The sequence below is a fragment of the Amblyomma mixtum genome, chromosome 1 (assembly GCF_055824585.1).
Source record: "Amblyomma mixtum isolate Tamu chromosome 1, ASM5582458v1, whole genome shotgun sequence".
In the NCBI taxonomy this organism is placed as follows: domain Eukaryota; kingdom Metazoa; phylum Arthropoda; class Arachnida; order Ixodida; family Ixodidae; genus Amblyomma; species Amblyomma mixtum.
In genome coordinates, this window is record NC_143012.1 from 73,874,835 (window position 1) to 73,899,361 (window position 24,527).

The 24,527-nt window shown below is 43.9% G+C and overlaps 1 protein-coding gene across 1 annotated transcript in view; it reads right to left on the reverse strand.

Annotated features, from left to right (window-relative positions):
• LOC149366790 (receptor-type tyrosine-protein phosphatase kappa-like) overlaps positions 1–24,527 on the reverse strand; it is a 141,017-nt gene that overhangs the window by 19,859 nt on the left and 96,631 nt on the right. Inside the window, exons 23-32 of the mRNA XM_089552409.1 lie at positions 23,901–24,150; positions 20,689–20,728; positions 20,475–20,580; positions 15,364–15,497; positions 13,685–13,860; positions 6,145–6,232; positions 5,225–5,301; positions 3,851–3,887; positions 2,105–2,202; positions 925–1,041 (exon numbers count right to left, since the gene is read on the reverse strand). Of these exons, the coding sequence (XP_089408535.1) occupies positions 925–1,041; positions 2,105–2,202; positions 3,851–3,887; positions 5,225–5,301; positions 6,145–6,232; positions 13,685–13,860; positions 15,364–15,497; positions 20,475–20,580; positions 20,689–20,728; positions 23,901–24,150 (1,123 nt within the window). The remainder of the gene's footprint in view (positions 1–924; positions 1,042–2,104; positions 2,203–3,850; positions 3,888–5,224; positions 5,302–6,144; positions 6,233–13,684; positions 13,861–15,363; positions 15,498–20,474; positions 20,581–20,688; positions 20,729–23,900; positions 24,151–24,527) is intronic.

The following is a 24,527-nucleotide window of genomic DNA, read 5'->3' on the forward strand; positions in this document are numbered from 1 at the left end:
CATTGTGAAGGAAGCAGGTAGTTATGTTGTGGGTGGGAGGGCAGTGGATGGTGTTTCTAAAGGGCAAAGGTGTGCTGGGGTGTATTGCAGAGGTGGATCAACAGTGGTGACAGGTGAGTGGGCAGCCGCTTAACTAGGGGATGCGCTTTTGAGGTTGCTGGTGATGATGCTTATGGAAGGTCAAGGATTCACTTCCGACGCTACATCCACACTCTGCCAATTTCACATTGTTACTCATGACTGCTTACGTTTAAAACAAACTAAAGAATATGAGCCACAATTACCACATAATCTTAACATCATTCAGCCCCCCCCCCCCCCCCCCCGCCATGTAGAGAACAAAGCCAAAACGCGGTTCCTTTGCTTGATTAGCTTTCTGGTTCTACTGATGTTGGGTTCCCAGGACTTTCAAAAACAAACCTGTTTTCAATGTTTCTGGATTCCTAAACCATAACCCGCTGGAGCTGTTTAGGGAACATCAATGCTATGAGAACTTGCCTGGGCCTTTTGAATTTCGTAATGTTTTAATCTAGTCGAGGATACACGAACGATACCACAGTCATTACTCGCTCCCCCTCCTGTTCGGTAATAAGTCGTACATGCTTTTGATCCCTGCCTATCTTCCCTACACTTTTGCCTGCAGTCACCACAGCAATTTTGTGGACGAGATGGCCTGAGCATCCAGAATGTGCACGGTGTTTAGTGTTTTTGCCGATGTGCGTTTCACAATTTGGAGCGATTGCTGCTTACTTCGCCCACAATATTTTCCCTTCCCTCGACACTAATTGACACAGATAGGTGAATTAAAAAAACAAATTATGCTCACATTAAAGCAGCAGAATCGAACAAACATTTTCTACGCTATAATAAACAAAATGCATTTAAGCGCAGAACAAGGAATAAAGGATAAGAGAATTATGTTACCAGCTGAAGCTGAAACTCCCGCACAACGAAGTCGACTTGCGTGTCCGTCTTCATTAAGGTCACCACAAACTTGCCGTACTTCTGTGATGTTTCTGGCCAGTACGGTTTGCACTTCGTCTGCAATGAGCAAGAGTTTGGCCACAGATAAGCGCTCGCTGACACGGCACTTCGATTTGAACTCGAGATTGAAGCTCGTCTCGTTGCATAGTCTTGAAGGAAAATTGTCGTAAAGAATAACACAGAATAGAAGGTGCAGTAGTAACCAATCTTTCACTAAAATCCCCTTCCGCACTTTCCATTGGTGTAGACTACCCGCAAAAACATTTGCAGTAGCGACATTTATGCTTCGAAATTCCCGTAAGCTTTGCAAGATGAAGTCTTGCTGCACCTGTGCAAGCTTGAGATTTATATTTCATTTTTCTTCATTTTTCACTGCTTTCAGAAAGAAGTTAATCACTGCAGAGGCATCAATACAGAAAAGGTCCGTACAGGGACGAAATAAACACCCTTTTGAGAAAGAATGAACAACACATACCCCCTAAAAGCGCCAGATGAGTTGCTACACTCGCCTAATGAAATGCATGGATTGAGTGTGACCAATCTCATATACTCTACTGTATGTCAGCGGTGGCTGAAATGCATGCTGCTTCATCTGATGCCACATTCGCGCTGTCGAGTTGGACCCTCGGTCTTACACACCTCATCTGGTCCATGAAAACATCTGTCTAAGCTTGTGTTATGCAGATACAAAGTCGTAGTGTTTACGCTATTTGTGTAAGAAGGAAAATTGACCCATTGCGACGGAAAAATTGTGTTTTTTTGTTTAACCTTTTGATCTTTCATATCTTCTTCAGTGCAAGGCACAGGTGCGCGTCTACACGGAGATGGCTGCCGTATACCGTAGCTTCTCCGTATTCATAATAACTTATGACCTTCGCGGTGACGCGCAATCTCCGTGGATTTTGCAGAGTGAAGACACCCGTGCCTAAAAATATTTCATTAATAATGTGTGGTGCTTAATCATGCACCACCAGTGATGATAGCATGAGTAGCCACCACATTAAAATGTCGGCGACGCTACAGTCGAAAGGCACACTGCCATTTTCTTCCGACGCAATGCCTTACGCGGCGTTGTAACATTATTTTCGTTTGGCAGAAATGCTGTAACTGTTGTGCGTACTTTTTCCAGATCCTTCAGGTTGGTAAGCATCACCACTTTGCAGGAGTCCTCCTGCCAAACCATCCGCCAGAAGTCGGTGCGCGTTGTCTGCATTGGGTCTGCAAGTGGGAAAAAAAGAATGTGCACTTTACAGCTTCGGGAAAGAGCAGCGCTGAGCGAAATTGTCAGATTGTAGTTATGCAACCCCATTTCTTGAGCTTTGCGTGCATTGCGTGTTTAGAGCGAATTTCGCATAGAATCAAAGCGCCGCAAAGAAACCACGTTCGTAATAGGTGTTGTCCTATATCTGCCATATCCACATGCCGTTTGTGCAAGTAGACATTATCATCAGCAGCCCGCCTGACATGCTGAATAGGTTCGTGTTCCTTGCCAAAACCTTAATCTTGTACTTTGCGCTTTTATATTGCGTTGCCAATATCATAAATCAGTTATATTGGTACAAGCTGGAAGTGGTGCAAAACAAATGAATTCATCACTTTCGGCCATGACCATAAATAACTCAAAAACAATATCCCTCAGCACATTCAGGTAAATAGTGCAAAGAACGGCTAGAAACACACTGTCGCCAAACTCACGCGCCCCAAATTACTTGAAAAGGTTTCAAATTTCTGCATGCAGTATATTAAAACAGACCAAATTTGATGCGCACACACGCTGATTGAAACAAAGGGACAAACATCGCTACCACCAGTTTTAACGCATACTTAAGACTTTCCATAATTTTTAAAAATAGGCTCTTTGTGTCAAAAAGGGCACTTTTTTAGCATAGCGTTGTCAGTGGTGTAGTGCGTCACAATACGGCTAAGATGTCCTAACTAGTAGGCTGGTTAAATGAAATTGAGTAGTTAACTTTTCAATTATTACTTTAGGGATCTCTAAATTATTGAGAGGTGTGTAACCCGTTGTTAGTAATATCTATATCCGTGTTTACAAATTCTAAAACGCGATAACCCTTGGTCGGCGCTGTAGCAGGACAAATTTTGACTATTTTGACGAGTTACGTGCGCTGGATAGGTTGCGTTGCCAACAAGCTCCTCGAAAGCGCATGTATTTAGGCACAATGTAGCCAAATTTATTGGTACACTGCACCGAGGGTAAGTGGGTTTTTAGAATTAAAAAAACTATTATGGATATCACTTACCATGGGCTACACTCATTTAAATTATTAAGGAGCCCAACAGTAACAGTTCCAAAATTAACTATTCAATATTAGTTAACCTGGCTGCTAGTTAGCAAATCTTTGCTGTGTTCTGATGTACTACATTGCTGACCATGCTATTCCGAAAAAAGCGCTGTTTTAACTCAACAACCCTTATATTTAAAATTGTGTAAAGCATGAGGTGAAACACCCTGTATAGCAGCGCATAATTCGACCCACACAACTCGTCACCCTTTATGGTCAGAAGAAAGTTAACTTCAAATAGTGTATAGAGTAACGGTGAACTTCCACCATGGAGTATAGGTCCATCCCTCTAAATTTTAGGGGGATATTTTTAAAATAAGCTCAATCTACACACGTTAACTTACGGTGCCAGCTTCTCTGAAAACACAGCATCGCCGAGAAGGCCGTTCACTGAATTTTTGGAAAAGCAGATGCAAGAATGAATAAAATGTATTTTTCACTGTAGCTCAAGTGGCTTTCGTCGCATCCACTTTCGCCTGGAACTAAAGAGTGAACACTATTTTTATCCCAGCTCGGAGTTCTCAGGGTCAGTGGAGGGCATTGGAATGTTTTTCGTGAAACACCTTGAGTTGCGATGTACTTCCGCTGGCACCTGTATCCCTGGAATAGAACAAAAAAGAAAGGAAATTGAAGCAGTGTTTGGCGCGTTGATGTCAGCAATGCGCCAGCAACATCTCTTAACAGAAGGCAGCAGAGTACGTAAAAGTCACCAATTACCTATATCACTTTTTGAGCTACTGAGCTAGGGTGCAACATTAAAAAATAATGCCTCCCCCCCACCTCCGCAATTCAATGAAATCGCCCCCTGATGACATCACCTTGAATGCCTACCTTTTTCTATTGAGACAAAAGGAAATACTCAGAAAATACTCCTTGGGTGAGAGCCGCTGTCTACACACACATTGAACACGAATACATCGTCTATATTAAAAAGAAAGTGAGCTGTCCTTTAGCGCTCATTCTTTTATAAAAGGGTGCACACTAGAAGACAGATTGATCTTTCTTTAATTCTCTTCAGTTTAGAGTGTACGTACAGTATTGAGAACGATGGCAGACAGGCACGCTTAGCTGCCCCGCCGCAGAGACTGCGCACACTAGCAGATACACTGAGTATCGCTGCTTCGATAAGCTTCCACGTCCTTGGCTGACATGCCCTTTTCCCTCATGAACTTAGAGATTTGCTCGCGTCGGTTGCGGGCGCCAGAAACATCCCCTAATTAAATTTCTCTCTTAAAATCCAGCGATACGCACTGCAGGAAGACCAGAGGTACTATAACCTTCGTATACTTTGAAACGCACTTTCGAAAACCCTGAATTTGTGCTCCTTCAAGGGTGAGATTGTACAAAAAAAATCGATTTAAACTCCTGCGCACTTGGTAATGACTTTAATGCTTTTAGCTATAATGTGATAACTACAGAAAAATTCTGTACATTCACAGCTGAGAAGGAATCAATGAGTCCACTGTTGGCAATAGCTCACATGAATTCTTAAGAAATGTGTCCACGTCAAAAAAAGCATGTAACTGCACGGAGAGGGTCTTGACAAGGTGCACAGGTAACATAACTAAGATCACATTAAAAGAACACATCAAAGCACTTTTTATGGTTTTGGTTTATGGTTTACAGCGGTTTAGCGTCCCAAAGCGACTCAGGCTATGAGGGATGCCGTGGGGGAGGGCTCTGGAAATTTCGACCACATTAGGCTGTTTAACGTGGACTGAAATCTCACAGTACACAGGCCTCTGGATTTTTGCCATTTTATGGTGATGCATACTTGAGGATATTGTGTTCTAATGATGGCACATAATATGTTCAGATCATCGGTTCACTCATTAAGCACTCTTTTTCCTCGTGTTCTTCATGTCTAACTTACTGACTGGTTTAATCGGGTAGCTTGACTACCATGCACATATCCTAGGCAGGTAAATTATGCTCACCGGAACATAACTAGAATTTATATAATCCGCAGCATCAAAACCACGCAACGGAGCAAGTATCACCCTTGAATGGTCATCTGTAATAAAAGAACGAAGGAATGACATTAGCACCTTGACACACTGCCTACAGCACCGAAGAAATTGCTTCCAAGCATTATGAATTCTCCTCAATAACTCCCATGGTAGCTATGGAAATTTTTTGCTTCGCTGCATCAGAGTCTTCAGATTAAGTTTATTAAGAACGTTATGAAAAAAACTTCTTCACTGATATCGAGATTTCTCATAACGCTAGGGCAGTACTTGAAAACACGTGTAATTCTGGAAACTGTGAGGCACCCTTTCATTTGGAGGATATACTATTTTAAGTGGAGTTTGAGACCTTTCACACCGGAACCACGCTCGCGGAATATGAAAATGACCAAGTTTTTATTATCCTTTCGAACATATCCAGCCCGTACAGAAGAGGAATCATTTTTTTTACCGTATTCTTTCAAGGAGAAGGAAATAATGCTTTATTATTTATATTTGCAACTCCCCCCATTTACTCAACTAATCTGACAGACGCATTCCTAAGGCAAAAATGTATGCCCGTAAACCATGGTTCTGTAATAAGGTCATCTGCCGTCACGGCGGATCAGTGTCCCTAAGAAACTCGTGACCTTCTCGTACTAACTTGTTCCGTCTACATGTGAACCTTCGTGGCCAGTCAACAAAAATCTATCGAACGATTGTTGTATTTTTTAATATTCTATCTTTCTGTCAGCTTTTGACGTACAGCAAACAGCTGAACGGGAATAAGCATCATTTCACAATGGCATTACTAATGTCCTCTTCATTAAAATCAGTACCGCAGGTGTGACACTTTGAAATAGTATTTTGTCAAACCAACCCACTTATCTGCAGAAACAAGCACTACTTACATGGCAGGATGTTTCCGTAGCGGTTCTTGGACTTGTTTTTTGCTTTCATCGCGATGTCCCATGGGTAAAGTTGGCCCTTCGGTGCTGTCTGGAATTGCGAGCATTTTTTTGAAGCAGCAGGTTTCACATTGCAATCATTTAAAAGCTAACTGTGAAGTGGCATGAACTTCATTATCGTTAGATATTTTAATGCGGAAGCCTTTAATGTCTCATCGTTGTAAGCAGCAGTTGTCGACAGAAATTTCACGCTTTTCAATTGGTCGAAGCGTTCATGACGTCACAGTGCGCGAATTTCAAACGGGGCCGATTGTACTTAGGCTAGTAACCATGCAACCGACTGAAGGGATAGTATAGTGATGCTCCAAGTAAGTGGGACTGAGCTTAGTTACTTGCTTAATTACCCAATTAGCCTAATTAACTTTTCCAGTCAGGCCATATAAATAAAACCGAGTAGGAAATTGGTCGAGCTCGGGAATCGAACCCCGGTCTTAGGCGTGCGAGACGAGCATGCTATCCACTCCGCCATGCCAGCGCGATGGTTTGGAATGAACAAAGGCGCGTCTAGTGAATACGGTGTCTTCGCTCACCGCCATCCTCCTCCCTTTCCTTCCGGAGAGGTTTAGGTGTTCACCGAGATATGAGAGACAGATACATTTGGTTTGGTTTGGTTTATGGGGTTTAACGTCCCAAAGCGACTAAGGCTATGAGAGACGCCGTAGTGGAGGGCTCCGGAAATTTCGACCACCTGGGGTTCTTTAACGTGCACTGACATCGCACAGTACACGGGCCTCGAATTTCTCCTCCAAAGAAATTCAGCCGCCGCGGCCGGTATCGAACCCGCGTCTTTCGGGCCAGCAGCCGAGCACCATAGCCACTGAGCCATTGCGGCGGCTACAGATACATTTCATTTCCTCAAAAACCAATTTACCGACGAGCGAGGCGTAGAACCGAATGGGCGATGACGTTCTATGGACAGGGCAGACATACCAGATACATTAAGAAGTAACATAAGCATACAACCCATACCCCGCAACCCTGAGGCATGGGAGACTGCCCTCCTCAACTGCTCCACACTGGAGTCTCAAAGGGCTCTAGTAAAGCGGGCGCGAGACGGGGCCTCGTCATGCGGTGTCCCGGACTAAGGATACCGACCATGTAGCAGGGTTTCTTGACCCTCAAACTCTCTTTGTAAATTAAAGTTTTTCACCACCACCACCACCACCCCGCAACATGGACCCAAATCTCTATGCCAGCAGAGGGAAAGCTACAGCAGAGCACTAGGAGAAAACGATAGGACATCGAGACAGCACGGTATATACCGATGCCTCCCCGTACTACGGCGAACATAGAAACAGGATGGCGGCAGTAGTCGTCAACCACCAGGGAGAACACATAACGAGCCTCACAGCCAGGGCATCAAGCGTAACAGAGGCGCAGGAGATAGCGATAGCCCTAGCAGTGAAGGAAGGGGATAGAAGGGGAAGATCTCTGAATATCCTAACAGACTCACAGGAAGCGTGCCGAAACTACACAAAGGGTAGGATAAACAAAACGGCGCTCAGTATCCTCAACGAGGGGGTACCCTCGGGGAGGAGAGAAAAGCAGAATATAATTTGGATACCGGGCCACGCGGGGGTCTGGGGCAACGAAAGGGCGGACGAACTAGCTCGAGGATTTGCCATCCGAGCAGGGGAGTCACAAGCCCCGCAGGAACTCTGGACAGACCGGGGGGCTGGGTATTCTGAAACACTAAGTCTATACAGGGGTCTGAGATACAAATATCCCCCACCACACAAAGAGCTAAGCAAGGAAAAAGCCGCAAAATGGCGGAAATTACAAACAGGCTTCTTCCCAAATTTATATATACTAAGCAAGATGTTCCCAACGCAATACCGCGCCACATGCCCTTGGTGCGAAGCGAGGCCAACACTATACCACATAACATGGGAATGCGATAGAAACATATCGTCTCGCAAACACGACACACCAAGTGCGGAGCAATGGGAGACCCGGCTCACCAGCTGCGAGCTAGAGGCCCAAAGGGCACTTATAGCATACGCTAGCGAGGTGGCCAGACTCAGTGGAGCCCTTGACTAGAGGCCCACCCAAGGCTAAGGAGGCGACCTCAAGACCTGAAGACGACCTCCACCGCAAGCGAAACTTAAGAAATCAATAAAGTTTCTACTCTACGGACTTCCTGGCAGCGTTGCAAGACGCTGTCGCGTTCCAGTCTTAGAGGTGAAGCTTAAAATCTTAACATCATCAGCGACCACACTATAGGTAAAAAAAGTCCACCGAGATATTTGAGACAGTTACTGCGTGATTTCCTTTCCTTAAATACAATTTTCATTTTCTTCATTACGGGCCCTATTTCTCTTTCTTCTTTCACTCCCGCTTCTTCCCTTCCTGTACGATGCGGTTGAGGTGTCCACCGAGATGACAAAGAATTACAGCGCCATTTCCTCTCCTCAAAAAGCGTTGCGTTCAAAAGGCAAGGCATCGCGCCGAACGGGTGGTGGCGTTCCGTGGACTCACTAGCAGCGCTATAACACGCTGTCGCGTTCCACTCCCAAAGGCGAAGCTTAAGCGTCATTAATTAGCAGTTAATCAGTAATTAACCATTAATTAGTGATTTGTCATCACTTAGTAATTAGTACTCAATTATATGTGACGCCACCAGTGCCACAGAAGCAGCCAAAAGTGATGCGGAAAACGCTTTCGCCTCTACGCACTTTAGACAGTCAAAGTGCCCCCTGAATTTTTGAGTTCACCGTCAGACAAGAGTACCTCCTAAGAGAATGTAATTATTGCTATCCAGGCAGCAGACGTAATTTAGCCCAATAAATTCAGTAAACTGATCTTCTTAACTGATTCCTACTTGTCCCACATGATTTCCTATATTTAGGATCCACTTTCTTATCCTGACACATGATCACGATTTCTTGCATTACGTGTGCCGGTATCGGACCTTGACATTGTGGGGAAAAACAAACTGGCATAAGCTAGTAGCTACGGGTAGCACAGGAAACGGCTACACGAGATGATCCTCTCGAGCAAGTACACTGGCACTGAGATCACCAGTCGTGGCCCGTTATTGTAATGCAGGAGTATAAGGTATGCAACAGCCGTTCACAAAACGGGCACTTTCTGCGCCCATGAGAGATGTTTGGACTGGTAACACTGTTTTCAGTCCTGGTTATTCTTCAGAGCAGGGGTGGCCAGACAGGCATATATATGCAAACATCCATAATAATTTATTATCTTTAGTGAAGAGCTGCAATATAAACTAGGGAGTGCAATTTCTTTCTATTTTTAGCTCAAAGTTGTTGGTAACAGCGAATGCCGTTCATGGAGTGATCGCAAACTGCCCCTGCTCTTTACCACTCAGCAGTGAAGTGGCTTTTCCACGTCACAGGACCCTCTTCCAGCCAAAGGCGTCGGCTGGTTCTCATTACCCTACTAGCGTGACAACTCAGGGAGTGGCAGATGAAAGGACATAGTGCCCTCCTTCCATGGTGGAGGATAGACCCTTTCTTACATTGTCGTGCCACTCCCTGCATTCTCACGCGAGCAGGGTCATGAGAACTAGCCGACGTCATCGGCTGGAAGGGTATGCTTTGGGAGGGAAATGCCGCTTAGTTCTTGAGCTGTCTCCAACATTAGAAGATTAGTGAAATGTCTTTAGAGGCAGAAATGGAAGGAGGGTGGGTGGTTACAGATGCCAGAGTCAAAAGCCGCACTTGGACCCACGAGGAGCCGCATGTGGCTTGTGAGCTGCAGTTTGGCCACCGCTGCTTTAAAATAAGCAGTGTCATGTAGTAACGAAGTAATTAGTCGTTAGCATCCGCCCAAGTGCAGCCATACGGCTACAAATGGAGGCTGTCGCTCGTTTTTCAAGCAATGCCTTCTTTTTCAATCAGAGTTCTATCGTCATTGGCAGTTTATCACACGCTGAAATGGCGTGCTTGCCATGATTAGAATGCCTGTGGATTTTTTATACTCATTTCGAACTGAAATTTGATGTCATCGGAAAAAACACTTTGCATACCCAAATAAGGATAAAGGCTACAACTCAAGCCAGACCTGCCGGCTTGTAAAGCGAGCTCTTTCTGAGGGAAGGAATTTTCACAAACGTAACTTTTCATTTATGCTGTCCTCTCACTTATGTTTCACTAATACGTAGTACACACCCAGTCATCCTTGCTTTCGGTGCTTTCAAGGGCCTGCAGTGCCTGGTATTTCGCTCTAACAGCACGGGCTCTGTTTAATAACTTGTGTTAATGTTTTAAAGTTCAGTGTAAGTAACATGTAATATTGATTTGCGATTACAAAAAACCTAACTTATTATCTGTCCGCATTCTGTCGACCAAATGCATGAATGAAGTGCTGCACGCACTGTCGTGAAGCGCATATATAGCAAGCTGCAGTGGCAGCTACCACGTTGCCCGCCCGGCTCAGTAAACTCTATTGAAGAATCAGCAATGAGGCACAATCAAAACAAACCAGAATGCATAATGAAGTTCTGGTGCGAGCTCCTGGCTAATCGGGAAAAATAACGGACGCCTCAGTGCTCCGTTCTCGCGCTCAGGCAAGTCTGTGCAGTACTGTATGACAGTAGTGCCGTTGTGTACATTATGCATAGGAAAAGACCGTCTACATGGGTTAAGTTCAAGTTTAGTGACAGCAAGATACAGTAACAGAACACAAAATAAAAAGTAACAAATTAAGAAGAGGCGTTTCAAGGGGCCTTTCTCAAAGCAACAGGAGGGGTATCAATGTCTAGGGTTGGAGGGGATAAAAATCTAAGGAAAATAAAAGAAACGTAAAGAGACCTGAAACACGCTGGTTAAATATTTCTTTGACAGGGAGCAACATCCCGACGGAGCCCCTTTCTTCCTTGTAGACAACCATGTCATCATCAAGATTTTTCACTTTTTAAACAATGCTACAGCATCACAACGGACCTTACCGAGGACCTCCACATCCTCTACGATGCCAGGGTGTGCGCACAATATGAAATCTATTTCATTTTTAGTCTCACCATTGGGGCTCTTCCAAGTCCACTTCCTGTTTGCTCGTTTGCGGAAGAAGGTATTCATAATCCGTAAATTATTTCTATCTGCGAACTCTACTAATAACTCTCCCCTACTGTTCCTAGAACCTATGCCATAGTCACCTACCGCCTTGTCTCCAGCCTGCTTTTTACCTATCTTTGCATTAAAGTCGCCCATCAGTACAGTGTACTGTGATTTTACTTTGGTCATTGCCGATTCCACATCCTCATAGAAGCTTTCAACTATCTGGTCATCATGGCTTGATGTAGGCGCGTAGGCCTGCACCACCTTCAGCTTGTACCTCTTATTAAGCCTAATTACGATAGCTGCCACTCTCTCGTTAATACTGTAAAACTCCTCGATGTTGCCAGCTATATCCTGATTAACGAGGAATCCCACACCTAGTTCTCGCCTATCTACTAATCCACGATAGCACAGTACATGCCCGCCCTTTAATACTGTATACGCCTCATCTGTCCTCCTAACCTCACTAAGCCCTATGACATCCCATTTAATACCGGCTAATTCCTCCAATAGCACTGCTAAGCTAGCCTCACTTGATAAGGTTCTTGCGTTAAACGTTGCCAGGTTCAGTTTCCAATGGCGGCCTGTCCGGAGCCAGAGATTCTTAGCACCCTCCGCTGCGTCACAGATCTGACCGCCGCCTTGGTCAGTTGCTCCGCAGCCGCTGGGGACTGAGGGCCGAGGGTTAATTGGTTTGTTCATAGAAGGTTGTGGCCAGGTACTACACCAGGGTGGCCAAATCCTGTTCTGGTGAGGAAGTGCGTTGTCGGTTCTGGTCACCGAAATCAGGCCGCACTCCAAGCCTGGTTATGCAATTCCATCGACACGCGGAGTTTCTTTTCTTCTTTTTTTTTTTAATCCGGTGGAGAATTGCGTGGCACCGGGATTCGAACCCCGGTCCTCTTGCACGCGAGGCGGATGCTCTACCTCTACGCCATCGTCGCATCCCTTAAGGGTAACGGAGTGGATTCCAAGAGAAAGCAAACGTAGCAGGGGACGGCAGAAAGTTAGGTGGGCGGATGAGATTAAGAAGTTTGCAGGGATACAGTGGCGGCAACTGACAAACGACAGGGTTAATTGGAGAGACATGGGAGAGGCCTTTGCCCTGCAGTGGGTGTAGTCAGGCTGATGATGATGATGATGACAGCATCACAGCTAATAAACGCCTCTCTAATTACGCAATTAAAATGTGGGCACCACCTTTGGTTACTGTGCTGATAGCTTCTGTTTCAAGCGTTTTACTTGAAGGGTTATGATAGAGATCCCTGTGTGCTGTAATAATTTTAAATTATGTTAGGATTTATTTGCAGAGCTGAGTCTGACTGTGCACAAGCAGATAAATTATTCACAATCTAACAATAATGGCCAATAGTTATAGTGCTCAAAAAGCGGGAGATCCGAACAGGTGTTTGTGGAGTTAACCAGTCTCTCCCTGAAATACTGTGCAGGAGAGACTTTCTGCGGTAAAAGATGCAGGCAGAACTTCACAACCAGCCTGTAAAAGCAGTCGCTTAGTGCACAAAATTATACAGAAGCAAGGAAGACGGATCAAAATTGCTTAATTTTCCAGCGTGCCTTACACGTGCACAATCCTCAGAATTTTAGAAATTTCAGTTCAGTGTGAAGTTCTCTGTTCATACGTCATCGTGCGAGAAAGTAACTTTTTCGCTGGATATAGGGCTAATGAGAGTAACTGAAATATAAGGTTGATGACATCTGGTCCCGCCGGGTAGAAGGTTGATGTCGAATGGAAAGAAACGTCGACCTAAGATTGCTTTTAAAAACGTTAGAGATTCTGGATTCCGCACGGTAGTCTTGCTTGCGGTCATTTATCTGCGTTCCTTTTCTTTTCGACTAGACAGTAGCTAAGGCGAATTGTACATTACGGAAGCCAACAGACGCCAAAAGCAAGGACCAGAGAGGATTTCTTTGTTTTTGTGTTCGTCAGTGGGAGATTAATAGGGCAATTATTTGAAGATAATTGATTGAATGCAGATGAAGAAACAACCACATGCCGCTGGTGGGATACGAACCCACGACTCCCGAATTCCACGTCCGGTGCTCTACCAACTATGCTAGATTGACAGCTGTCAAATCTCCCGATTTCGTGGGTATTCACGTGTTGCGCAACCCTAACCTTCAGAGTGTTCACAAGCGCCACCGTCGAATTATGTTACATATGTCCATTTATGTGGGTCGTAACAGCTTGAAGACTGAAGTATTTATACTGCCGACTGGGGCTGACGACTGACCCCAGAGGAAAACTTAACAATCCTCAGCTGTACTGTTCAAATTTCGATGCCTTTATCTATAATCTTTTCAAATACTGCAGGCAGCCATGCTGCCTGGTCATGAGAGGGTTACAAAAGGCGAATTTTAAAAGAACACCCAAAAGTAATATTAATAATATTAACACATTCAACAATAAAAGATAACAATGAGGGTTCGAAGGACATCCTCACCTTGTACTCCTCTTTGAGCACGCCTTGTGCCTGGCCGTGTATGACGTGGTCCTGGAGATGCCTCACGGGCACGGGCTTCGATGGCAGGCCTCTCTTAGAAATCGCGGCCATCTCTAGATATTCGCTGCTGTCCAGCTTCAGCGTCACTCGTGGCTCGAACATGCGGTTATCGTCCACTGAACAAGAAAAGAAAAAATGAGCCAACGTCAAGGCAGCGCCCTGCATCTCGCAATGTTGATGTCGCATTCAGTAAATCGGCAACTTCATAACAAGCTGCTTTCAAGTAAGCCACAAATGCCCCATACTAGGCTCAATTTCCAGCTTTGCACTAATGTAGTCACCACACTGCTCTTCAATTCTGCACGCTGCACGAAAAGCAGGAGTCCGAGCAAATATTGTTACACTTCGGCAGTGTTCTTTTGTCCTCCTCTAAGAGCATTTCCACTCATAAGATATTAACATACACGTAACTTCAGGCCTCCATTATCACAACATAGCCGCAGCCACGGATATCTGCCAGTAAATATTGGGTAAATTTCGCACTGCCAATTGGGCTAAAGATCTAGAGAGAAAACAAGTGCTGCACTGAGAGGACAGTGTGTGACCGGCCTGCAAGATTCCAGCCTATAATGCAAGCAATACTTTAGACAAAAGTCACAGCTGGGAGGAAGCACAAGTCCATTCCATCATTGCCGTACACTGCGCTTATCATCTTCAGGAAAGGTATGCGCCAGTTTACGCAGACAGCCTCGCATTTCGTTCCGCTGCACCTACTAAAGGGACATTCAGAACAAATAGAAGTTTCTCCATATCAGTTGTGGACCCTGTCATGGATTAAAAAACAGAACACTTTCGCCGTAAAGGGAGCTGTTATAAACTATAAAAGAGCAAAGTACAAAATACGGCTGTTGTTATCAATAGCAGATTTGGTATCTAGAGTGCATGCTTCAACACATATTTTTGGGCCCCGCCAAGGTGGCTCCGTGGTTAGGGCGCTCGGCTGATGACTCGAAAGACGCGGGTTCGATCACGGCCGCGGCGGCTGAATTTCGATGGGGGCGAAATTCTAGAGGCCCATGTACTGTGCGATGTCAGTGCACGTTAAAGAACCCCAGGCGGTCGAAATTTTCGGAGCCGTTCAGTACGTCCCTCGTAGACTGAGTCGTTTGGGACGTTAAACCCCAATAAACTAAACCTAACCTATTTTTGACGTGGATCTCAGATGCTACGGTGCACTGCCATTCACAACAATTACAACCCACCCTCGATCAGCAACGCTGAATCGACAGGTGGAAAGATTTTTATGTACAGTTTTCCCACCAGTAAATCCGTCGGTTGGTAACACAGAATGAAATGTCACACTAAAGTCATAGAACAACTCATAGGCAAATTTATAAAGCCTTCAGAAAATCATATGAATAATGAACAAAGAAAAACCCGAAAACGGGGTGACAAATTAAGAGAAACAACCTTCTTCAAAGTAAAAACATCTCTACGACATCCGTCAATGAAATTCAACATGTCGCGCCTCCGCTCTTACTCCTTATAATATGCATTAGATATAATGGTTCTACAACTAAAGTTTGGCAATATTTCTTGTCTCAGAGTATCTTGGAGTGGAAGAGTTATAGAAATAAAGCTGCATATGTGGTTTGAAATGCCAAGGTACTGTGACGCACACTTAGAAAGCCTGGAAAGTTGTTCCTTCGGGCTTCGCTTGGTGGGACCATCGGACCGGTACGCAACGGAAAGCCTGTCCTTCAGGCTTCGCTTCGTGGGACCATTTGACCGGTACGCAATGGCTTGCCGCTTTCTGCAAGGTAGAATAGAAGTTCCATTGTGCAGTTTTTGACAAAAGTGCAATAATAATAAAATTTCATCTCAATGTAACGACTACTCTTGCATGAATATCAAACTGTGTAAGTCGCGCAAAATCGTTCTCAAAAGTTTACGGGACTTGTATTCTCGGAAAAAGCTTGCAGTATCCCTACATCGCCACCCACCCAGTCAACCACGGATATTTGTGGTACGTACGATTAAGATCCGAATCGCCAGTGCAAGGTGGGGATGTCCATAGGGCATTCTTAAGGACGTCAATATCCAGATATATGCATAAGAGATTCGGAGTATGTCCGGGGACATTTTTTAGCGAATGGTTGGCGGATAACCACAGATGGATGTCTGATGGGTATCCATGATTACCCCTCTAGGGATTTGAACTTACTAATTCACATACATATTTTGTTTTTCTTCACATAAAAATGTTTTTAAAGAAATTCTATTTTTCAAATGACAAAACCCAGCTGATCAAATTTCTATACCAGCAATTAGTTTATCTGGATTAATCAATTAGGATGATCAAAAATGCTGCTGATATAAAAGAAATTGAATTAAACTAACTGCGTGACTTTCTGCCACCAGTGCCTATTCTCCTCCAGCAATCCACTGAGGCAACCGAGCCTCGCATGCGGCCTTAAATGATAACTAAACTCCTACCAGAGGCCGCACGAGAGTGACAGGTCTAAAAGTTGATCCAATGCAATCCCTCAGCCACCAGTTCCGCCGCGGTATTTGCGTAGTTTTTCGTCAGGTCGTGCTTCTTTCAGCCTATTTTGCTACAGTATGCAGTTTGTTTGTTCTGTGGTTACTTTGCTCTGCTATAAATGTGGTTTATCACCTATGCGCTCGACAAGACTTCCTTCTGTACCCGAAACTCTCGTGCAAAAGCTCCGATCTCGTACTGTACCCTTGTTGCTTTGGATGAAAGAAGCGGCCTGGTGCTGTAACTTGCAAGTCAGTAAATATGCGTGAAGATTATTTCGAGGATGTTGTTGTGGGATGAGCAAAGCGCAGTAACATATTATACTCTGTTGCACAACCTGTTAGCGCTGGTGCGGAAGTTACAAGTACGATGCGATAGCTACCGCAAACATGTTTTCCCGAGGTCACGAGCCTAGCCCAAACCTCTGTAAGCCAGTGCATCGCGCCTGTCTCTTACTCTACACTACGGAAAAAGTTGAGATGATGTGTGCATGCATGGTGTGAATCTTCAGGCAGTTGTACGTAGGTTTATAATTGCGACATAACAACGCATCAAAAGGATAATGTCAGAACAGTGTGTGTTGTGCAGTGATTCCATGATTCCATGTCACAGAAAGAGCACTTAAGTTAAGAATCATGTAAAATTCGTCTACCTTCATAGCTTATCGACTTGTTTCAATGTTAGGCTTGCCGAATGAATGTTTTTCAGCCATCTACTGCACAGTAATCTATACTGTGCAGTAGCAATGTTTGGAAAGCTGAAGTGTTCTGTTATATTTGTGAACTTCAGTCAAACGTTATTCACCTATTTCAATATCGCTGCGTATTGACTGCAATGCGACCATGCAGTGCTTTGGTGCAGCTTTGTCAAACCATACGACTCAGTGCTGACAAAGATAGCAGGTTCATATACGGCACGCCTAGAGACACATGTCCCTGCATTATGAGCAGACCTCTGTTCCTTACTCCTGTGAAGCTGTGGACCATCAGATATGTTCTTAGTGCTGGCTGTGTGCTTCATCACCGAACCTTGTGGGCAGGTTTGTTTCGACAAAGGCCATGTTTTGCTCTATCATGAGGTCAAACGTTATGTTGACAAAGTGCAGTACAGGTTGCTCTCTCATATTTTATTTCCTTGGCCATGCAGTATGGATGTGACTGACTTATGACCTATACAGCAGAGTACAGCTGCAGGCTAGAGCACTGCAGTAGCCTACAGGCAAGTTTGAACGACTGTGCCAGTCTCTCCCTCTCATATAGTCGATACTTTCTTTTACTTTGCTCTGTGCAGTGGAGGGTATCTGTTTGTAGTGCAGTGTACTTGTACAGTGATGAATAAAAGTTTGCAGGATGCAAGCTCTTGGGAAAAAATTCTTTTTGTACTGTTCTGTTAGCCAAAGCCGTTTAATCAGAAGACTAGAATCACGAGGGGACATGGATGCTCGAACTTATTCAACAAGTTTCAGATGACTGCCTAGCGAAGCAATGTAAAAACAAATACTTTTCTGCAAATCCACTTCTGAACAAATTTTCTCAATGACCAAGCCTTGTGCCCAATCTCTGAGTCATCAGGTAGCCTGCAGCTGTGTGGTAATGATTCCTACTCTCAGACTTGAATTTTTCAGACCTTAAGTATGCATGTGATTGACTGTGGGAGTAGCTGTAGTGTCTGGCACTGTAAACACAATGTTCTTGCAACCAAACAAAGCTGTTTGTACAAAGCTGTTTTCAGTAGAGTGTATCTTGTTTTTTTTTTATTTTCCCAGTGTTTTAAGCAAAATACATTGCATTTCAGGCAATATTTTCACCTCCGTTGGTTATTCCTAAAGAGCTGTCCAAGATGCTAACCAGCTATCGTAGCTACAGATGCCTAACCTTGAACTATTCGTTGCAGAAACCGTAGTAATGAAACATATGTACCGTCTAAGGAACACTGCAATCCTTACATACCTGCCCATCACCTCTGGATAGGTGAACAGCTTTTATAGTTTGATACAACTCAAGAATGCAGTGGCGAATGCCCCTCAAATGATTCCTTCCATCCAGTGGCATCGACCAATTTGTCAGATGTAATGGTTTTTCTGTAACGCAAAATCACAGGTGGCTGTCATGCACCTGCGTGAAATGTTATTAACTACCACGTCATGAAAACCAGTGGATGTCATTAGCTGGAGGGCCTCTTTTGAGGAGTTCTCACTGTTGTATTCTTGAGTTCAATCCTACTATAGTGCCAAAAGTTCCTATTAGATGTAGGGAAAATACCAGCCTCTGTTATGCTCCACTAATTCTTAAGAAGCTTCCGAATGAGATGTTCTTGCTTAATGCGGGCAGAGTTGTTAAACTATCTTTTTTCAAATTCTTCCAGCCCTTATACTCCTGACTGAAAATTGTCCCGTGCCGATTTTCCTTGTGCCTTTACAAGAGTCTTTTTTTTAACTTTCGTAGCCTGCTGTACGAAAATATATTTTCATTAATAATATTTCATTAATCTAGGGAAACCTAAGTGTGGCGTTTTTCTTTTTTCATGCAACCAGTCAGAAAAAATACCTGCTCTTGCATTTTTGTATTTTTTTTTTACACCCTTGCTACCCGTAGGGAACATACCTGTGCAAGCTATGGTAAGCACAGTGACATTGTAGATTACTAGCTTGATTTTGTTTTGTGTGCTATATGCATTGTAAAAACTTGTCATCTTATCTTGTCTCAGAATGGCATTGGTATGTGGCAGCAAGGCTGGAGAAACTATGTGTTAAAATTATGAATTTCTCTTGATATTGTCTTTCATTAACATATTTACTTACAGTATCTTGCACTTTAAAATTTTGCTTAACCTATCAGTAACCGTATTCTATTTATGCTTGGTTTATTTTCCAGAAAATCTCCTTTTGGAATACCAATTTCAACCATGAGAGCACTTCCTGCACACAGTAACCTTTCCTATTTCATGAAATTTCTGCCGGCATGACCAGCTTTATGAATTTTTCTTAAAGACTGAAAGCAGATTTAATGGATTTAATGTCAAGTTGATACACTGTGCATGGAACTGATTTGGGAAACGATTTTTTTCTTATGAAGACGCCTGGCTTGCAAGCACTAATTGCACCATGATAATTAAAAATAAAACTGATAAAAAATTTCTGTTCAGCAAACAATCGTTATTTAGAAATTGCTCACAGAGAGCCACCAAAAATCGTTTGGACACTTCTGGAAGTGTGCATGTTGATTCCAGTCCCAAAGCAGGCCTAACTTAAACGGGTAATAAAATTGTTCTGCAAACTCTTTCTTCCTCTTTTATCTCTGCAATGCGTCACTATCTGCCGGACAATCTTATGTACAGCCTTTGTCAAAAGTTTGGAGCCTAGGGGGTTTGCTTCTGAGCCACACTGTGTGGTTCGTAATGCATCTTCAGCGCTCCAAATTTCCTGTAGGTAAGAAGATTTCTGGTCCTGCCTCCTCCAATTGATAGGGCTGCCACGAATGCTTCAGGAGTTTTGCTACAAGGCTTAGAAGCAAATCCCTCGGGCTCTAAACTTTTGACAGAGACTGTACTTTTCTATGCAAGCGGATCGCTCCTTCTCCAGTTCTAGTTTCATGATTCCCTCGCTAAACACCTCGTTGGGCCAAGACTCGCACCATATTTAGATGCAGTCTCTTCAGTCCAGTTTGTTTGCAACTTTAAGGAAGCGATCAGGACAAAGCAAAGGTAATGAAAAGTACATAGTAGTAGCGGCAAAAAAACAGAGACGACAGGATCGAAGAAGACAACAGAGGCGCGACTACTATGTCCTTCCAATCTAAACACCAACTAGCCCAGCTTTCCCCCTTATTTAAAAGTATCTGGTGCCGTTTGTTTTTCTTGCGCAACGCACAAAGTAAAAGTGAATTTCACATTGAGCAAAATCGGCTGGACGCTGCACTATTATTCAATGCAAAGCGGATTCCAGGCAAGCTAATTTGAAGAAATAGCGTTCGCCCTTGGTGCTAAACAAAGACACAAGGAGTCACTTAGTTTTGGGCATGCGCATTCCAATGCGCCAAACTGCTTGTTTTTTGGGCTGTCTATTCTGAAAGTTTTCAATGCCTTCATATTTTAGCTTTCAACAGTAGTGAGTAGCACGGTTCTGACAAAAACATCGAATTTTACATCGCATCTTTGTTCTAAGCATAAAATGAACAATTTCATCGCAATATCATTTTGTATGCAAACATGCATGCTGGACTAATTTGGGCTCAGTGAAAGAACACTTACCTCATGTAATAATATGTTAGAGCCATAGCTGCCAAAATTAGGGTAAGAATCCCCAATATGGCTCCGATAATGACACCATTGCCCGCCGTGTTGGCGCTTATGTTCACTGCACAAAGGGAGAATAATATTTCATTGCATATTTATTACCTCGATTGGAAATATTTGTCGAGTCTGAACTAAAGCTTAGACATCAGCCTAAGACGCAAGCGCTTACCTATAACCGGTGCTGTCAACCTGTACCCATAAAGAACTTCCTGCAAGTGCAAGAGAAGAAAGAAATATCCTCAGCACTCATGAAATCAATGTTTTATATTCGACAATACGAAATCAAGTTCGGAGCGCCGATCTTCCACACTCTCGGGCTAGGAAGGCAGCCCTCGTCTGGACGTAATGAAATATAGCTCCAGCATATTCTACGCAGCTATTACTTTCAGAGCATACATTGCAATAAAATTACGGGGGTCACTTAAGACAATATGCGTTCTGCGAATTCGAAAGCGTTTGTCTCTCATTGTTTGTCTCTACTGAATTATATTTGTTTACCACTTATTACAAGTAGCCACTACCACTAATATATCAGAGGCATTTAGGTCAAAGGCATTCACCCTATAGGCCTTTGATATCAAGGTCTTTGGGTGTTCATGAATACACTGAGCCCTCTTTTACTGACTCAACTTGTAATGTTATGTCACCGACCTAATTCTAAGCCATGAATCTGGGACAATGACGACGTCATTGGAGTTTTCAGCCTGTTGTGTCTGAACAACAACGCTGGGCTTCGTTGCCGGTCAGCGAATTAATGCTTCCACATCAAAATCATCTTTCTGCCTGGATTCCATTTGAATGCGAATAGGGTTATCATAAGTGCATGTTTTTAACACTTAGTTTTCAATTAAAAAATATCAGTCACAGATGTGCACCTTAACTGCATCCCAAAAAAGTAAGCATAAATCTTGCACAGAGAACTGATGCAATTATAGAAGGCATGGCTAACTACGCACAAAGTCTTTCACCGAATGTAAAGTAGGCCTTTTAAGCAATAAAGGAATAAAGTGACGAAGTTTACGTTCTCGAAATTGAGTAACTGCAATGCCTTGTTTTACATTATCACCATCCATCACCTGCAGGTACCATATCTTCTCTCTCTCTTCCTGGTTAGCTCTCTAGCGCGAGCCTTATGAACAGCTGACGACCTCCTGCACAACGTCACGTCGTACACACATGGCCATGACGTCATCTCGCGTGATGCCCTACACTAGTGCACGAGACTCAGCACGATTGTGCTGCGCCTGTGTATATTTTATATAGGAAAAAGGCTGGATTGGGCTTAATTTTTTTTTTTGGGGGGGGGGGGGGGATGAGGAACGACATTAACCATCACTTTAAAATATGACACCTAAATCCATACCTTTGGTAGAAATTTTACTATACATAGGTCTATATTTTAAGGAAGACGTGCGAACTGCAAATTTTTCATAACTGCCCTTAACTTGAACGATCCGGTAGGCACACCTGAAAATGACGTAGTTTAAAACAGATTTAAGGACAGCAGAGTTTTGTAATTCGAAAGGAAAGACTGAAAGGAGAGACGCGAAATTCGTCTGCATGTGCAGCATGCGCATACAGGAACGAGCGCAAAGCGGCAGGTCACTGTATGAAGCACTACGGCCGGACTTAGGTAGAGCGCGAGCATGCGCTCCCCTCGAGACCAGCCGTGGAAGCAGAAGAAGCAAGCGAAAAACGCGGCGATGCAGGTGACGGCGCCAGTGGAGCACCGTACAACAGCAATGCATGCCACGACGCATGTGGATGTCTGCCAAAAAAGGAGGAGGAGGAAGCGTCCACACCACCGAAACCGGCACAGTCAGAGCAGCTGTGTGGCAGGAGTGCTGTACCACTGCCAATGTCACATCCGAGCGCCATCTACCAGACACCCCACCAAGCTCTCTCCGATGAAGCACTCTCCGATGTAGCAAAACGGAGCCACTGTTACCAGTGGAGTCGGCGCCCCTGTATATCTTACTCCATGCCCTAAACATTGGCTGAAAACTGTTAGAGTGATTACAAGAGAGCTTAGACTAGAAGTGCCTTTGGTCTTATGCTTTCTCCCATTGTGCTTGCATGTTTTGAAGCGAAATATTCACTACGGGATCTCGGGCTTCAATCGCAGACTGTGTAAATTTGACCTTCAGCTAAGATAGAGGTAAAACCATGAAAGAAAAAGAATCAATATCCATGACTGGGAGTCGGTCCCACGGATTCGTGAACAGATCTTCCTTAACGCTAGGCTATCGGTGCAGCCAATACGCCTAGTGTTGTTCTTAGCCTTTGAAATGATGGCACATACCCACACTGGGGGATCAGGGGGGCCTCAGCCTGCTAATGAAGACTGCAGTACAATAAACCTCGTGTTAAACTGCACCACACTCTCGCGCTGTGCATTGGAAAGCGTCGTTTTCATAAACTTCCATTTGGTTCGTCCCGCCGCACTGCCGGCTCAACGTCATTTTCTCCGCAGCACAAATTTCTTTTCACTCAAATTCAAATGTAGTAAACATTTTCTGTAGTTTTTCTCAGGTTTCCTAAATGCAGTAACAATGACTTTACTGATATAAAGTAACTGCATGAGTTCATCGCAAATTTTAGCCAGAGTATAGCACAAATAAACATTTCACAGAAAGATAAAAACATTCGCATTTTGCAGCAATTATTTTGTCGTGGCACATGATGCAATTCATTATCAGTAGATCGCATGGAGACGAATTACATATCTGAGGCGTTCTCGCTCGATCATGTCTTCATCATCTAGCTCACAAAGGCTATATGTGCGATTTCTTATTTTCTTCTGCTGCCTTTCTTTGCACCTTCTCCTTGAAGTTGGGTTCATTGGTTTATTGTGAGTGATCAAATGAAGACTACAGTACAATAAATCTCGTGTATTCTCGCTAGCTAATCTCATTTTCTTCCTATGATATGTATTGGTATTTGAAACACTTCGACGTTGTTACGACTCAAATGCAGCACGTAATCGCAACATAAACGCGACCATATAAATAGCTCCCACATCGTATACCCTATTTCATGTATCAGGTTCAACGCATCCAAAACTAGCACTCTTGTTTGCGCTGCTTACATCTGCGATTAAAAAGTATTTCGTTTCTAGACATGAGTGAAAAATATTAAATGCTGAGCCTGCAGGTTTACAACATGATATGTTTGTCATGAGCTCCATTAAATGCTCTCATACTGCTGACGTCACACCACTGCTTCCTTGTACCTAAGACATAATGCCAGAAAACAGGCATGCAATACCGCCTCTCCCTTCATTTCTTCCCCCGAACAACTGCCGTACGTACCACGTCGTTGCACCTGATGCCTGAAGCGGAATATAGTCACTCCTGCCATCCCCGTCGATGCTCTACTCACCCCTGAAAAGTTTGTCTCCGCAAGAAGCCCAAACCGGTAGGGTGTGTTATCAGTCAGGGGCGGGTTCTCGAAGCCGTCGACAACGCTGCCACTTCCGACCGTAAATTCAACGGTGTCTTTCAGTTGCTGAGGGCTCAGGTGGGCAGCCACATAGTACCCGAGGCGCATATCTTCAGCCGTGCTGTAGTTGACTAGCTTCACGGGAGTTGGAATGGAGCTCTCTTCGCGGACAACAAGAACGTAGTAGCCACTACAGCAATAATAAATAAAGAAATAAAACGGAAATATCTTTAAGAGGTGACGAATGAAACAGGAGAAGAATAAGCCTCATTCGTGAAGTGGGAATCGGTAATTACAACTCATACCTTATTTCGTATTCTAAACTTCAGGCGTACAATTTTACTTATTTACGTCAAGGGACAACGCTAGCATCTTAAAAAACAGATGATGTGTTCATACACATCGAATACAGCTAGGAGGACGCAACACCCAAGCTCGAGCCACAGCACAGGCCCTAAACAGCAGTTCTATGTGATAGAAGTCTCACGTGATGACCCCTGTCGTTTGGAATCCCTGACATAAAACCGTTGAAGACTGAGTAAAACTTCAAAATATTGTTCTTTATTA